This window comes from Octopus sinensis, linkage group LG1 (genome assembly GCF_006345805.1).
Source record: "Octopus sinensis linkage group LG1, ASM634580v1, whole genome shotgun sequence".
In the NCBI taxonomy this organism is placed as follows: domain Eukaryota; kingdom Metazoa; phylum Mollusca; class Cephalopoda; order Octopoda; family Octopodidae; genus Octopus; species Octopus sinensis.
In genome coordinates, this window is record NC_042997.1 from 203,882,087 (window position 1) to 203,900,322 (window position 18,236).

General features: G+C 37.6%; 1 protein-coding gene across 2 annotated transcripts in view; it reads left to right on the plus strand.

Annotated features, from left to right (window-relative positions):
- Positions 1-18,236, plus strand: part of LOC115219218 (stabilin-2) — a 165,159-nt gene that overhangs the window by 131,242 nt on the left and 15,681 nt on the right. Inside the window, exons 36-43 of one of the 2 annotated variants that reach the window (XM_036508412.1) lie at positions 1,244-1,390; positions 2,258-2,439; positions 3,663-3,804; positions 4,913-5,040; positions 6,558-6,677; positions 8,073-8,204; positions 10,528-10,650; positions 13,224-13,247. In XM_036508412.1, the coding sequence (XP_036364305.1) occupies positions 1,244-1,390; positions 2,258-2,439; positions 3,663-3,804; positions 4,913-5,040; positions 6,558-6,677; positions 8,073-8,204; positions 10,528-10,650; positions 13,224-13,247 (998 nt within the window). Of the gene's footprint in view, positions 1-1,243; positions 1,397-2,257; positions 2,440-3,662; positions 3,805-4,912; positions 5,041-6,557; positions 6,678-8,072; positions 8,205-10,527; positions 10,651-13,223; positions 13,248-18,236 lie in introns of both variants that reach the window. The other variant, XM_029789355.2, reaches the window with a different exon arrangement.

Genomic DNA, 18,236 nt, shown 5'->3' on the forward strand with positions numbered 1-18,236 from the left:
TATCTTAACATGACATGATAATCGTAAATGATTGTCACTGTCATACAAACAGTGTCATTCATTTGCAGTATTCGGTAAAAACATGTCCGGCCATGGGGAAGTATTACCTTGCTCCGTAAGAGGTAAGGGTTGGCAACAGGAAAGGCTTCCAACCATAGGAAACTTGTCTCGAGAAATTCTGTCTTTCTGTCTTACTGTCTGTTTGTCTTTCTGTCTTCCATGCGAGCATGGAAAAGTGAATGTTAAAATGGTAATGATAATGAAGATGATGAAATATATGTGTATGTATGTATGTATATATATATATAGGTTATGAGAGGTAATGATATCAGTGAGACCCAAAGGTGCCAAGTAATGCTGAATAAGTGTTATGGATGGACCATAGTTAAGCTCCATGTTCGGTGATTATGTGAATAAGGGGTCCAATGTAGGTCATATATCAGTGTGTGTATATAAAATTTTTTTTTTCCGTAATGAGATAAAAAAACCAAGGCTGTGTAGATTTTAAAACATTTGTAAATAGGTCTTACAGCTGTTTCTAGGATATTTATTATATCCCTTCATTGGAGACACTTGGATATCCCAGTTTATGGGATATTCTGTCATCAGAGACAAATAAGGAATATGCAAAGGGTACAGATTAATGAATTCTGTTATTGAACGTTAATATGTTGGCATCTTTTTTCTGGATGTTTACAACATTAGGACTTTAACCCACACGGATTTATGCAGGATTGCACCTAAGGACTTATGGACTTATTTCTACAAGACCGGAAAGTTGAACTATGAACTTTTATGCTTCTTTTTTCTTCTCTTTCTTCATCTCCTTATTCCTTCACTCCTGTCCTCTATGTTGTCATTTCATTAATCTATACCCTTTTCATGCTCCCTATTTGTCTCTGATGATGGAACATCCCATACTCTGGGATATCCTAGAAACAGCTGTAAGTCTTTGAATTTTTTCCAATAATAATAATAATAATATATATGACTTGAGATGTTTGCCTTGCCTTAATGTTTGTTGTCCTCTTTAACAATTATCTCTCTTCTCTCTCTCTCTCTCTCTCTCTCTCTATATATATATATATATATATATATATATATATATAATATATATATATATATATATATATAAACTAATGTGTTTAACTATACAATATTGCAAATAATAATTGATAACCACAATCATGAGCTGAAATTTAATAAAACAGAAAAGTTCTTTTGCCTTTTTCTTTGTCTTCAGAATGTCCTGGTGGTGCCGATTACCCATGTTCTGGTCAAGGCAATTGTTCTGATGGTTTGGATGGAACTGGTCTCTGCAGTTGCAAAGCAAACTTCACATCCTCTGATTGTTCAACATATATAGCTGGCAATACAAAACCAGATCATAGTCAGAGTAAGAACTATTTCTTCATACAATTATTTCATAGCAGCATCGTTTTTAACCATTTAAAACATACAAATACACTTACCGTCACATTTGTTTTTGTTTCGTGACAGTGTTGTCAATTATGAAACCTGAAAGAAATTTGCTGAGCATCTATGATCTGATCAGTGGCAAAACTCAGCTGTATCTGTTGATAGTCTTTGAACACAAGCTTATATTTGCAATGGGGACCATGTCATAGATGTGTTATGAAAGTTCTTTGAAATTATATAACAGACTATTACTGTCATGAAATAAATAAACAAAATGTAACTATATATGTTTATTATGACAATTAATTTTGATAATAAATATTAGATAAGTCATTGGAAAGGTCACAGATGTACGGTGAAGTAACTTTTATAAACTAATCCAATTATCGTATTTGCTTGTGTATAAGTTGCACTCCTGATTTAGTGTTAAATGTTAGAACAAAATTTTTTCTCTTCATATTCAAACTTTGCTCCATGTATAAGTTGCATCCCAGTTTTTCAGTTAAAATCAAGTATACATGAGTAAATATGGTGATAAAGAAGTGAACTACAACCAGTACATGTATTTTTGCTGGCAGAATGACCTTCCCCTTGTACAACAATATCTGGGATTGAACACAATTCCATATCAAGACTCTTGTGAAACAAATACAAGAATTCTGTTGTGTCTGGGGAGAGTCATTTTCTTTTTGTGCCTTATAATATAACACACTCACCGGTAAAATTTCCACTTTTTTCTTATTTTTATTTTCCTAAAATTTTCGTTGCGTCTTGCAACCTTTTCAATAGTCTTTTTTAGGATTTCAGAATCTCTTTATCCCGTTTTTTTGTTCTGCAGATGACAAATGTGGAGGATGTCCTCCTTCTAGTGAATGCAAACAAAACCAAAACTCTGAATGGTCATGTGAATGTGCTGACAGCTATGTTCTCACTGACAAAGACGAATGTCGTTCTCCATGCACAATTGCTAATGGCAATTGCCATCAGAATGCAGTTTGTTCTTTTGGTCCTGAAGAAAAGGTAAGAAGGCAGTCCTTCATATAATTAATCAGATATATGAATTATCGAACCAATTTAAATTGCTTCTACTCTTGGAAACATTTCTGTGTCAAATAATTTCTTATATAAAATTATTTTCTGTAATATAGGAAGAAAATTGGCTTCACTTGTGTACCCTTACTTGTTTCAGTCATTTGACTGCAGCCATGCTGGAGCACCACCTTGAAGGGTTTTAGTTGAACAAATCGACTCCTGGACTTAGTTTTTTTTAAGTCTAGTTACTTATTTTATTAGTCTCTTTTGCTGAACCACCAAGTTACAGAGACTTAAACACACCAACACCAGTTGTCAAATGGTGGTGGAGGGACAAACACAGACTCAAAGACACACACACACACACCACACACACACACACACACATGACAGGCTTCTTTCAGTTTCCATCTACCAAATCCACTCACAAGGCTTTGGTTGGCCCAAGGCTATTGTAGAAGACACTTTTCCTAGGTACCATGCAACAGGACTATTCATATCAGAGCAAGATTTCTGACTATTCTTCTTCATCATTGAACCGAATGGTCATGTAATATGAATGAATCAAACCAGTCTCAGATGATGATGACAACGACAACGACGTCAACGACGACGATGATGATGATCATCATCATCATTCTCATCATCATTTAACGCCTGTTTTCCATGCTGGCATGGGTTGGCCAGCTTGACAGGAACTAGTAAGGCCAAGGGCTGCATCAGGCTCCATTGTCTGTTTTGGCCTGGTTTCTAGGGCTGGATGCCCTTCCTAATGCCAACCACTCCACAGAGTGTGCTGGGGGGTTTTTTATGTGGCACCATCACAGGTACTTTTTATGACACCAGCACCCAGACTAGTGCTTTGTATATGGCACCTTGGTTTCAAGATCTGTTCTGTTGTGGTGGGCAAGTCTTCCCAAGCACAGCAATGCACCACATATCTTGGTCCCCTGTCATCTCCTTCATAAGATTCAGCGTTTTGAGACCAGTCTTCAAAACTTCATCCCATGCCTTCCTGGGTCTCCCTCTTCCACAATTTCTCCCACTTTAAGTGATCAGCACATCTTTATGCAGCTCTCCTCATCCATCTGCAAATTAAGTTTACAAATGAATTTCACATATTTTAATTTCTGTGAATTACTTTCATATTTTTTGCTTTCTGTTTTGTTTTGTTTTTTCTTTTTTTTTTTTTAATTTTTTCCTTCCATCAGATCAGTGGTCAAGCAAAGTGCGTTTGCAGAAGTGGTTACCATGGTGATGGACTCAACTTTTGCCAACCGATTGTTAATCTCTGTAATATGAACAATGGCAATTGTTCACCTCGAGCTGAATGTACTTTCATTCCTCCTCCAGGTACATTTTAACTTTTTCAAACACAAACCATTTCCACATAAAAATAAACAGGATTCCCTACTTAAATGTAAATAGACTTGAGCAATGAGAAACGAAGTGTTTAGCTCAAGAACGCAACATGCTGCCTGGTATGGGAATTGAACCCACAACCTAACCACTTGGCCATGTGGTTTCACATTCACTTGGTATATATTTTGATAAATCTACATTCGTCAGCCTTGAGCGTCTTTGCAAAAAACGAAATCCCCTTCTTCATCTTCTTCTTCTTCTTCTTCTTCTTCTTCTCCTCCTCCTCCTCCTCCTCCCCCTCCTCATCGTCTTCTTTTTCATCACCATCATCATCACCATCACCACCACCATCATCATCATCGTTTAATGTCTATTTTCCATGCTAGCATGGGTTGGATAGTTTGACTGAAGTCTGGAGAGCCAGTGACTGCACCAGGCTCCATTCTGATCTGGCAACGTTTCTACAGTTGGATGCTCTTCCTAATGCCAAGCACTCTAGTACTAAGCTTCCACATTTTTGTGATCTCAATTTGCAGATATTTATAATGAGAAAGCTCTTTATATTCCTTTCTTGAGACATTTTGCTCTTGTGGGACAGACGTATCTATTATTACTATTATTATTACCTTTGCACAGCTTCTAACGCTGGAGATGTACTATGGTGTCAGTTGTTTACTACCAGCAAACTAACTTAACACTTCTTATTTTTTGAGCACCTTCTGGAGTATTCGAGTGGTTCCAAGCAGTGCTGTTTTCTGAAAGTGCTCCACCCTTTTTGCAGCCCCTATTTGTTCCACGTACTTCTCAAGATTTTTACTCACTGTTCCCAGGGCTCTGACAATTATTGGTACGACTGCTACCTTTTATATCGACCACAACTGCTTAACTTCCCAAGCTAACCTGTCATATCTCTCGACTTTTCTTTCTTCCTTTTCTCTTTTGTGTTGTTGTTGTTGTTGTTGTTAGGGTCTCATATTCCTCCCACTCAGGAGAATCATTAACTTCCACTTCCATTTCAAAATAGATGACCAATCTTTGCATGTTTTTAAAGCCAATTGTCAACTGACCAGTTTGTTCCTTGTCTTTGCTCTTATTTTAGCCAATGCCATTGTCGCTGGTCAAGTAAAATGTGAATGTTACTCGTCTTATATTGGTAACGGCACCACATGCAACCGAGACATTTTAAGTACATTGGAATATATGCCAAGTATGCGCCTCTTTTGTGATGTAAGTATTTTTTCAACTCTCATTCAGTTTTAAAACATGAATGGCTTCTGTAAAGCCAGATCTACTGGTGACCTGCAGTTTTGTCACTGAATATTGGGTACTAACCCTTGAGAAATTTACAATTGAATAAAAGCAAAACCAGAGTTGTGTGATAAGGTGGGGACTGGAAGCTGATGTTATTCGTTTATTCTTTCAGTAATTTGACTGTGGCCATGCTGGAGCACTGCCTTTAGTTAAACAAATTGACCCCAGGACTTATTCTTTGTAAGCCTAGTACCTATTCTATCGGTCTCTTTCTGCCGAAGTACTAAGTTACGGGGACGTAAACACACCATCATCGGTTGTCAAGCGATGGTGGGGGGACAAACACACAAACATGAACATACACATATAGGCGTAGGAGTGGCTGTGTGGTAAGTAGCTTGCTTACCAACCACATGGTTCTGGGTTCAGTCCCACTGCGTGACACCTTAGGCAAGTGTCTTCTACTGTAGCCTCGGGCTGACCACTTTTTCTGGGGTCCATACCATTCATGGCACCTTCACCAGTCTCCTGTTCATTAGTGTACCTCGTGTATGAAGGGCATTCACCCAACATAAGACTGTGTTACAAATGGGAACAGCCTGATTTCGCTGAATGTTGAAGTGGTGCCAAAACTAATGCTGAACTGCTGTGATAGAATCATTATTCTTCACTTAACTGTCATAGGCAAACATGCGATGTTCTATCGTCCACAGTGCCATGTCTTCACCTGAAAAGAAAAAGAAATGCTAGGATGCCAAATGGTACCTGTCATATGTATGTCCCTCCCACTGGGACTGAGTAATAGCCATTTCAAAAACATCCATCCTCTCAGCTCCACCCTGTATATAGTGATTCTATCTTTGGTGTTGAAATCACACTGATGTTTGTTAGGCAGCTGATGGAGGTAATTCTCCAGCTGTGTTTTCTTGTCATTGTCTGCTTGTTGCTGCTGCCTGGTGGTTTACTTTCTTGTTTTTTGCTTTTGTTTTGGTGTACTTTATTGGGATTATACAGGTTCTAAGGTAATTTCTGTTCTTATGGGGAGTTTATTATGGGGTTAGCTATTATTTTATTCATATAGTTCATAAATAGTTATAATTTAGAGTGGTCAAAGTGCTTTTATAAACTGAATATATGTGTGTATATATGTTTGTATATTAATTCATGGTAGGGTGATCAGTTGACCAAATTTTGTAAGTTATGTATAAAATGCCTTGTGGTATTTGTTCTGTTTCTTTTTATGTTCTAAATTGAAATTCCTTTAAGGGTAGCTTAGCCTTTTATTCCTCTGGTTTTGATAGAATAAATACCAGCCAAGAACTGATGTCAATATAATTTGCTGTTTCTAGCTTTGTACCTTTCTCAGGAATCAGTATTAATTTGTGATAAAAGACAATATCGATAAAGTTAATTCTTGAAATTTTACCATTCTTACCAAAAAAACACAAAGCAAAATAAAAAAAAAACTCATATCAATTTGTTTTATCTTTCAGCTTCTAATATTGAGGGATGTATCCAATGATAAACAAAGAAGTGATTTAATACAGATGTTGGAAAATATTAACCAAAACCTAACGGTATTTGTACCTGTAAATGGATTAGACTATAATCATGTAAGATGAACCTTCATTTCCTTTGTCTTATCTTATTCTAAGGCTATTGGTTTGATTAAACATTTGTAGAATTAATTATCAACATGAGCGTGGTCGTTGCCAGTGTCACTGGACTGGCTCCCATGCAGGTAGCACATAAAAAACACCTTTTGAGCATGGTTGTTGCCAGAACCGCCTGACTGGCCCTCGTGCCAGTAGCACATAAAAGCACCCGCTACACTCTCAGAGTGGTTTGGCATTAGGAATGGCATCCAGCTGTAGAAATTTTGCTAGATCAGAGCCGTCTGGCTCACCAGTCCTCAGTCAAACCACCCAACCCATGCCAGCATGGGCAGTGGACATTAACCGATGATGATGATGCCTGGTGCAATAATATGGTGCTTCTACAACAATATTTTAAAAAGTCTGTACCAAAAATTTATCTATTTTTTGAGATAATCAAGAATGTGATTAATACTGCAGAATATTCAATAACAAAATCAAATACTAGCAAGTATTTCTCATAGTCTACAATATCTGGAATGCTTTGGGTGAAAAAATAAAACTGCTATATATATATATATACATATATAGCCAAAGCATGGAACAGACTACTTGCATCAGTTGTTAGTTGCCGAGACATTGCGTCCTTTAAAACCTCCATGCTTCCTGAAATTCGCCAACACTACACCTGATCTTCCCCACCTCTGTATGCATACACACATGTACATCATGACTCATACACTGTTCACTTTCCTGACTTTTGTACATAATTCTATGTACTGTACATGCACCTTTGATGAGTTGTAGTGCACCTGAGCACTGTACACAATAATTTCATTGTTATTATTATTATTTATTATTATTATTATTATTATTATTATTATTATATAGTTCAAATTTACAAAAAGAAAGATGAAGAGAGGTGTAGGAACAACAAGCTGGTGTATTAGTTTGACACTCAGGAAAACTGGGAAAGTCTTTTACATTTCAAACCTATGCTCTTTGACAGAAATGGAGAGAGACTGAAAAAAAAAACAGAGAGAGAGAGAGAGAGAAAAGCCGTGTAAAGTTCAATGGTCCAACATGAGATATATGTATATCTCACATGCGATATATATCTCACAACCCTGGCTGACCAAGGTTGTATTCTTGCACACACACACATTGATAGATAAATAGATAGATAGACAGATAGATATAGTGATCATGCCTTGGATATACCATGGAATTGTATCAGTGACTCAGTGCAGTATTGGAGCAACAAAACTTTGTGCTGCAAAATATTAAATGTTTAAGTGATGTTAATGGTTCTTGTGTGTTTTTGAATGGTTAATGTATAATATGTTCCACCCTGTGATTATGTTATAAAAAGACTTGTCTTTTAAAGGATAACAAATTAAATTTGGTTTTCAGAATTTAAGCACACAAGATGTCATGAACCATGTTGTTGCCAGAAAGATTTACATTGATTCTGACACGGAAGCCTCATCCTATAAAACTTTGGCAGGTCAGAGTGTTCGGTTACAAAAGAGTTCCTCAGGGGAAGTAAGTTAACTGCAGCCTTTCTTTCTTCTCTCAGCTCAGTCTTTCCATTTGTTGAATCATTTTAAGGGAGAAATCTTTAGTAAACATGATAAATATAAAAGAAATATTACCACCAGATGTAGTGTGGCTGTGTGGTAAGAAGCTTTCTTTCCAACCACATGGTTCTGGGTTCAGTCCCACTGCAGGGTACCGTAGGCAAGTATTTTTTACTATAGCCTCAGGCCAACCAAAGCCTTGTGATTGGATTTGGTAGACAGAAACTGAAAGAAACCCATCGTGTGTGTGTATATATATATATATATATTTATGGAGTGGCCCAAAAGTAGGTTTACAGTTATTACATAAGCACTTGAAATTTCTTTTAAAACATTTTATTACATTTAAATTTCTATCTTGCAATCATATTGTTTATACACATCTTAACCCTTTCGTTACTGTATTTATTTTGAGATGCTCTGTGTTTCTTTCAATTACTTTAAATATAACAAAGAATTTAGTAAAATAACTTAGTTATCATTCAGCTAGTGTTAGGAACATAAATTGTGACTAAGATTTGGTGGAAGATTTTAATTCCAAACTTATGAAAACAAGAGATTTGTACTCAGAGCCAGAGCCGGTTTCAGCCGGGTTGGTAACGAAAGGGTTAAACAGACAATGTTTAATCTCTCAGATGCTCAACATTGCAACATTCTTCAAACCTCTTCAGAACACTCTGACACACAGTGCGGCACAAATTCCGATCTCCATCAATTTCAGTGAATGCGTCAGAAATGTAATCTTTTAATTCATTTACCGTTCTGGGATTCTTCTCATAAACCTTGTTCTTTACAACACACCCAAAAAAGAAACCCATTGGTGTCTGGTCAGGTGAACGTGGTGGCCATTCGATGCTGCCTTGTCTTCCAATCCAATGCTGTGGAAAGGCTTGGTTAAGGTAGTCTCTTACTGTCAACGCATAATGTGGAGGTGCTCCATCTTGCTGAATAATGGTTTCATATTCTTTTAGAATTAAGATCTAAACTGTTAATATATGAATGTGAAAGAGGAGCCACCCTGTTTATATGTATATGTTTGTGTGTCTGTGTTTGTCCCCTTACTGTCACTTGACAACTGATGTTGGTGTGTTTACGTCCCTGTAACTTAGCTGTTAGGCAAAAGAGACTGATTGAATAAGTACTAGGCTTACAAAGATTTGTTCACCTAAAGGCAGTGCTCCAGCATGGCTGTAGTCAAATGACTGAAACAAATAAAAGAATAAAAGATGTGATGCCATTAAGCATTTTACCTGGAATGCTAATGATTGTGCCAACTCATCAGCTCAGAGCTAAGAATAATTGTGGTTTCAAATTTTGGCACAAGGCTGGCCATTTCATGGGAGGAGGGGTCAGCTGATTTCATTGACCCCTGTGCTCAACTGGTACTTATTTTATTGACCCCTCCCCCAAAAGCATTAAAGGTAAAGTTGACTCTGATAGTATTTGAACTCAGAACGTAAAGACAGGCAATATGTTCACTTTTCCACCCTTGCATGTGTCAGATGGAATTGATTGAGGCAAATTTTCTATGGCCAGATGCCCTTGCTGTCATCAACCCTCACATGGTCAGACAGCTTTTTCATAGAAGACTAGAAACAAACAACATCACTTGTATGATGATGATGATGCTCACGTACAACTGTTATGGGATGTTGTGACATGGCTACAAACACACACACTGAACAGTTGTTTTTTTCAGTTTCTCTAACCCAGATGCACTCACAAGGCTTTAGTTATCCTGGTGTTATAGTAGAAAACACTTGCTCAAGTTGCTGTGAAGTGTGATTGAACCCAAGATCCCATGGTTGGGAAGCAAGCTTCTCTGCCACAGAGTCACACCTGCACTCGTGCTCATTAAAAAGATAATGATGAAATCCTGTAGTAAAGATTGTTTGCCAACATAACATGGCAGTCCTGGTTTAGGACGAATGTTACTGTAACTTAGCCTCAGAAGACATTGTCTCCAGCTAACTATATGACATGATCTGTGTCATTATATCTTTTAACAAGGGTATCGAAGAAGGGAATCTGTGTCCTTATATTTTTGAAAATATAAGGACACAAATTGTGTCATATAGGCAGCTGGAGACGATGTCTCCTGGGGCTAAATTACAGCAACATTCGTCCTAAACCAGGACTGCCATGTTATGTTGGCAAACAATCTTTACTACAAAGTGCTGTTGCTGAATATCTCATGTTGTGAGATTTAAAAATAGTAATGAAATCCTGTATTTTGTTAAGAACTCATTTTATTTTCTCATTAATACTTATTGCTTCATTTCATTCAGCTCTATATTATACAAGAAGAAGTGGTAGAAATAAGAATTCTTGAGACAAACATCTTAAACATGAATGGCTACATACACATCATGGAGACGCCTTTGTGGTATGAGTATAAAGTAACTGCTAAGGTAAGTCAATTCGAAAAGACAGTTTCTATTTTCTAAGCTTTATTTTTATGTTCTCAAGTAATTACCCAACAAAATAAGTTATTTCAAATATATTAAGGAACAGTTACCTTTTTTCATGCCAATCCACCTTAGACCACCACTGGTTATGTGAAACAAACTGTTCATTTGATGTCTATTTATTTTGTCCATCCTAAATAATGGATAGCCCAGCTAATTTGACAAGAGTTATTAATTAATGGTTTCTAATTCTGGCACAGAGCCAGCAGTTTTTGAGGGGAGGGGGAAATCGAATACATTTACCCCAGCACTTGACTGGTACTTATTTTATTGACCAACCGCATAAAGATGAAAGGCAAAGTCAACCTTGGCAGATATTGAACTCAGAATGTAAAGACTGATGAAATGCTGGCAAGCATTTTGCTTGGCATGCTAACGACTCCGCCAACTAATTGCCTTAATGATTATTAAATAATAAAATAACAAATAGGCGTAGGAGTGGCTGTGTGGTAAGTAGCTTGCTTACCAACCACATGGTTCCAGGTTCAGTCCCACTGCATGGCACCTTGGGCAAGTGTCTTTCACTATAGTCTCAGGCCGACCAAAGCCTTGTGAGTGGATTTGGTAGACGGAAACTGAAAGAAATCCATCATATATATATAACAATAATAAATCTCTGGGCGAGATATAAACAGTAACTGCTCTATAACATAAGAGGGATCAGCCATCTGAATGTGGCTAGGGTCAGGGCGGGGTGGTGGGGGTGTTACTGATGCATTTAGCCCCAGGCGAACATCGACGTCACCAGAAGAGCTGACACCATCTCGGTGTCCTTGCCAGCCAGCAAAGGGAGATCAGCCTCCCCGAAGATACGGATACTACACACGGACCGGTTTCGAGGTTATTGCCTCTTGTCAACGTATGGTAAGCACTGCTCTTCGTTGAGGGACTTCCTCTGCAGGCTGGATATATATAGATTTTCACAGTAACCACAGTCACTGGCGTAGAAAATCTGTTCAAAAACAATAATAAATCTCTGGGCGAGATATAAACAGTAACTGCTCTATAACATAACCCCGCCCTGACCCTAGCCACATTCAGATGGCTGATCCCTCTTATGTTATAGAGCAGTTACTGTTTATATCTCGAGATTTATTATTGTTTTCGAACAGATTTTCTACGCCAGTGACTGTGGTTACTGTGAAAATCTATATATATCCAGCCTGCAGAGGAAGTCCCTCAATGAAGAGCGGTGCTTACCATACGTTGACAAGAGGCAATAACCTCGAAACCGGTCCGTGTGTAGTATCTGTATCTTTGGGGAGGCTGATCTCCCTTTGCTGGCTGGCAAGGACACCGAGATGGTGTCAGCTCTTCTGGTGACGTCGATGTTCGCCTGGGGCTAAATGCATCAGTAACACCCCCACCACCCCGCCCTGACCCTAGCCACATTCAGATGGCTGATCCCTCTTATGTTATATATATATATATATATATATGTATGTATGTATATTTTGTGTATCTGTGTTTGTTCCCCCAACATCACTTGACAGCCGATGGTGGCGGTTCGGCAAAAGAGATTGATAGAATAAGTACTAGGCTTACAAAGAATAAGTCCTGGGGTTGATTTAATTGGACTAAAGGCGGTGCTCCAGCATGGCCGCAGTCAAATGACTGAAACAAGTAACAAAAAATAAAAGAATAAAATAAAGTAAAAATAAAGCAATAACAAATACTAGATTCTATACTTTTATGTTTTTATTGCCAAATTTTTACACCTTATAACATCATAAGGTGTAAAAGATGTGGTGGAAATAAGAATTCTTGAGAGAAACTTCTTAAACATAAATGGTTACGTACATCTCCTGTGTAATGTAAAAATCAGTCTGTTTGGATTCTGAGAAGAGGCACCAGTCTCGAGTTTGGTAAAGCAAGTTGGAATGTCTTTGATCCTAGGTCTGATCAGTCAGAGCTGATCTGGAGATAAACAATAACAACAGCAACAACAATCAGAATATAAACTTTTATTGATGTTGAGTATTTATCTTCTGTAATAATTCTGGAACTAGTCAGCAGCCAATATGATTTGCTGCTGCCATTTCATTTCATGTCCACTTTTTTCCATGGTTGCATGGGTCAGATGAAATTTGCCGAGACAGATTTTCTATTCCTGGATGCTCTTCCTATCACCAACACTTACCTGTTTCCAAGCAAAATTATGTTTCCCCTTCTGTTTTTATGGAGGACTGGAAATGCTTCACTTGTGTGATGCTGATGCCCTTCTGCAACCATTATGTGTGTGTGAACGCACACTCATGCACACATACACAAGCACACACACACATGTACATATGCACAAGCACACACACACACACACACACAAACACATGCACACATGCTTATGCACACACACATGTATGCATATGCACAAACACATGTACACACACATTCACACATGCAGACACACACATACACACAAACATATGCATGCACACACATACACACACACATTACATACAAAACACACAAACAAAAAACAAATGAGGATACTTATTATTTTGAATATTTCTTTGCAGGTGAAGGAGGAGGGACCTCATCGGGTGAGTCTAAACAGTTTTATGACATGTTAACGCTTTACGTCTGGCCTCAGTGCAACAACAGAAAACTTTGAGTGATGATCTTCAAATAGATACATCCTCTGAGATTAAGAATACTAAGGCTCAACTGGACAAATGGTGCCACGTTGAACTCAGTGTCAGCCATAATAATGTTCTTTATTGTCTCAGTCTTCATTCTTCTTCTTAATCCTTTTTGCCCCTTGTGGTGCATAGGGCCAGTTTCCTGGTTTCCTTGGCATATAGGTTCCCCACCTGGATGGGACGCCAGTTCATCGCAGGTGAGCTGCAAGATGCAGGAGGAAAGTGTGAGAGAAAGTTGTGGCGAAAGAGTCAGCAGAAGTTCACCATTACCTTCTGCAGGGGCTGCGTGGAGCTTAGGTATTTCGTTCATAAACACACACATCGTCCGGTCTGAGATTCAAACCCGCGATCCCTCGACCACGAATCTGCTGCTCTAACCACTAGGCCATGTGCCTCCAAAGTCTTTATTCTAAGAGAAGTTAAGACTGCAGACAGAAAAATTCCTCTTCAGACAAAAAGGTGAAAAGCAAATATTTCATAGAAACAGCAAGGGGGATGGAAACTAAGTGAAAAAGTCTAGTAAGGATGTAAAATAGGGGCTTTATATAGGAGATTCTATTTAATAAAGGCTTTTTACAAAAGTGTGTATAATAAATACTTTGTATTATGGGGACTGTAAAGAATTATTCTCTTCTTTTTCAAGAGGCTGTAACAAAGATGCTTCTCGCAATATGGTACAAGGCATTTCTGTGCCCTGTTTCCTCAATTTCTTATTGTATGTCACTGTCAATAACATAAATGTAGTTGAGAGGTCTTCTATTAGAGTGCAAAAGCCTCCAAAATATACCATTTGATATGGTGTGGTGATAGCCTGCCCTGTGTTGAATGATAATTATAGAAATGGTGAAAATGTGTCCATAAATCTCGTCTTTGGTTTTTGTGCTCATGCCATGAGATGTTTTGAGCCCTCAAGAGAAGCCTGATGGATATAACATTAAAGCACTCTTGAAACTCCTTCATTGTCCTTGTACCTGTTCCATACACAAGAATGTTCTCTACATATGGTCTGAGGGATGCAGATCTTATAGACACTTCAGTATGGTCCCTTGCATGTAAGGACCCATGGTACTTGAAATTACTGACCATCTTGAATTGTGTACCGTTGTTGAAATGAACAGGCAGGTTGCTTTTATGGCCAGTGGTGGTCATGTATTCAGTCTTCTCTGCATGAAGGAACAAACTGACTTTGGCTGTTGCATTGTGGAGGGATGTTAGCAAGTCTTGTACATCATATACTTGATGAGCTGTGACAGCAAGATGATCGGCATAGTCACGGTCAGACAGATTCATACACACTTTGCTGATGTCTTGATCATTTCTGTTTGACTTGTGAAGCTTTTGTCTTGAACGGCATCAAGACTATGACTAAGAAATTGTTTCACTACAATTCCAAAGAGGAAAGGAGTTAGGGCGTCTCCTTGTTGTTGGAAACACTTTAATAAGGCTGACTGCACTTTGCATAAAGCTTGATGAGTTTTCAGTTCTAGTAAAGATTGTTTGACAGTGTCAACAGAAGGGTCATGTTACATGTCCTGTTGAACAACTGTATCCCAGAAAATTCCTATTTTTAAATCTCACAACGAGAGATATTCAGCAACAGTACTTTGTAGTAAAGAGTGTTTGCCAACATAACATGGCAGTCCTGGTTTAGGACGAATGTTACTGTAATTTAACCCCAGGAGACATTATTTCCAGCTGGCTATACAACATGATCTGTGTCCGTATATTTTCGAACAAGGGAATCTAGCACTCCCACCCACCTCAAAACAATATCTGTGTATCACGATTTCTGGGTTATTTTCCTTCATCAGCACAGAATAATTGATCGGCTAGAGGTGGCGCTGCCAAATTCCCATTCGAAATATATAGTTTTCAAAATGATATCTAGTCACTGATTTATAAATTAGAAAATTACTATTTTTAAACTAATTACTATTTTCAAAAATATGAGGACACAGATCGTGTCATATAACCAGCTGGAGACGATGTTTCCTGGGGCTAAATTACAGCAACATTCATCCTAAACCATTACTACCATGTTATGTTGACAAACAATCTTTACTACAAAGTACTGTTGCTGAATATCTCTCGTTGTGAAATTTAAAAATAGTAATCTGTTCAACGAGATATGTAACACAACCCGTCTGTTGATACAGTCAAATACTGTAGAGAAATCCACCTACATACTTGATGTTTTTTTGTTTGGTGATTCTGGATGGTTTGAAAATAAAAATTCAATACAATTATCAAATCCAAGCAATCAATTCTTAGATCAATTGATTCTATTAATGAAAAAATTTCAGCTAAATTAATAAAATATTTAACAAGAAAATACAGTATAATAGACATTTCTTAAAACTCAAGCTAATACAAATGTTGTTAGCACTACATCTATTTAGTGTTACTAACACTAACTATATTAACTATTACTAACATTAACATTATTAACTGTTATTAACACTAACTATATTGCATGTTAGTAACACTAATTCTGTTGACTGTAACAGACAGTAACTCTAGTAATTATTAACTGTTACTAATGGTAACTATTATAATCTATTACTAATACAAATACTATTAATTGTAGCTTACCCTAACTCCAGAAACATTTTCAGACATTAACATTCTTTACTGTTACAAACTTCAAGGGTCTCTGTCAGTCAGAGACGACCATGTATTTATACTTGTATAACTCAGACAGCCAAAACATGGTTGACCCTAAACAAACTGGATGTTATCTGGAAATCAACCCTGTCAGACAACCTTAAGGGGAATTTCATTTGTGCAAGAGTAGAGTCAATCCTTTTATATGGAGTACAACCTGGATGCTTACCAAACTATTTGGAATCCAAACTAGATGGAACTGACACTCAAATGTTATGAGCAGTTTTAAACCTGTCTTGGAGAAATATTCCTGTTGAGAAACAGCTGTATGAAGATCTCCTGCTTGTTACCCCCTTTATAAGGCCATTATAAGGGGAAGGTGTTTGCACTTTGTGGGACATTGCTGGTGAGCTAAACAAGAGCTGCTATGGATGCCGAAGCAAGAAAGCTTGACCAGATGATGATGTGTAAGGCCAGGGTAAGGTTTTCGATAAGGAATACTGGTAGTTGTCCATGTATGTGAGTCTTCCTTGTCCACACCACTGAAGTTTGTCCAAGGAAGAACCTGCCTTCTTAGACTGATTCAGCTTGGCACCAAGTGTCAAGGCAGACATTACTTTCAGAATGCAAAGAGCCAAGAAAGATACTGCAATTCATTTTGTTCAATGATGCAACAGTTCCACCAATCCAATGGATTCATCCTTTTTTTTTTATATCAAACTTAAAAGAACAAAATACAATGCTGATCCCAGTGTGATTTGAACTGAGAGCAGAGATTCAGAACAAATGCTGGGTGAGGGGCATTCTTTTCAATGCTCTGCCAATTCACTGCCTCCCTGCTGTCACCAGTAAATAAATATATTATCCTCCACTGATAGAAAATGAATTACTATAAACACTAGACTTGTTAACTATTACCGACAATAACTATATTAATCATTACCAACACAAACTATATTAACTATTTGTAACACTAACTATATTAACTATTACTGATACTAAATACATTAACTGTTATAACACTGTATTAACTATTACTATTAACACTATGTTAACAGTTACAACTCCTAACTATTACTAGGTGCAGCCTCCTGGCTTCCCAGACCCCAGTCGAACCGTCCAACCCATGCTAGCATGGAAAGTGGACATTAAACGATGATGATGAACACAGGCAGCGAGCTGGCAGAATCGTTAGCACACCGGGTAAAATGCTTAGCGGTATTTTGTCTGCCGCTACGTTCTGAGTTCAAATTCCGCCGAGGTCGACTTTGCCTTTCATCCTTTCGGGGTCGATTAAATAAGTACCAGTTACGCACTGGGGATCAATATAATCGACTTAATCCGTTTGTCTGCCCTTGTTTGTCCTCTCTGTGTTTAGCCCCTTGTGGGTAGTAAAGAAATAGATGATGATGAACACTAGCCATATTAACTGTCACTAATGCTAACACGATATTAATCTTGATAATATTAAAACTCTTGGGATGTTTGTGTCTAACTGAAATATCTCAGAAATAGTATATCTTATCTTAATTTTTTTACATATTTATTTTCATACTTACCTTCGGTAGTGCAGTACAAATTTTTGTGACATTTGAACCTCTATTTAAATGATTAAACACATTTTTTGCTATTTCTTGATGCAAAAAAATGTATGGCTTCCATGACGTCAACACATATACACACATACAGAATACACATGCACACACACACACACACACACACATATAATGAATGTCATTGCGTCTCAATCAACACAAACAAACGTTCACTATCTGTGACATGTACACACACATTGTCTTCGCACTCTCTAAGAAAGAAAAACCGTTCACTTTTTGACGTACACAATATTTTAACCATTTAGAAATATTTTTAACTGAATGTGATTTCATCAACCGGGGTTCGTTAATTTCCGTAGAAATTTTTTATTTATTTAATTTTGTTTTAAATTGAAAGAGAGGAGAAAGTGATAGATGTATGTACGTGTAAATGAAATAGACATGTATGTGTGAAAGAGAGAGAGAGAGAGAAAAGCGAGAGAAGAAGAGAGACAGAGTGAGTGAAGGAATGTGTTGTCATGTATACGTACATGCATCAATACATATGTGTACATCTTATTTGTATGTATATGTGCATGTGTGTGCGTACGTGAGAGAAAGAGAGAGAAACAGACAGACAAAGTGTATAAGTGAACGTATGTGTTCTCATGTATGTGTAAGTGGCACACACACACACACACACATGTCCGTTTCATATACACATTTATACATCTTTCACTTTCTCCTCTTT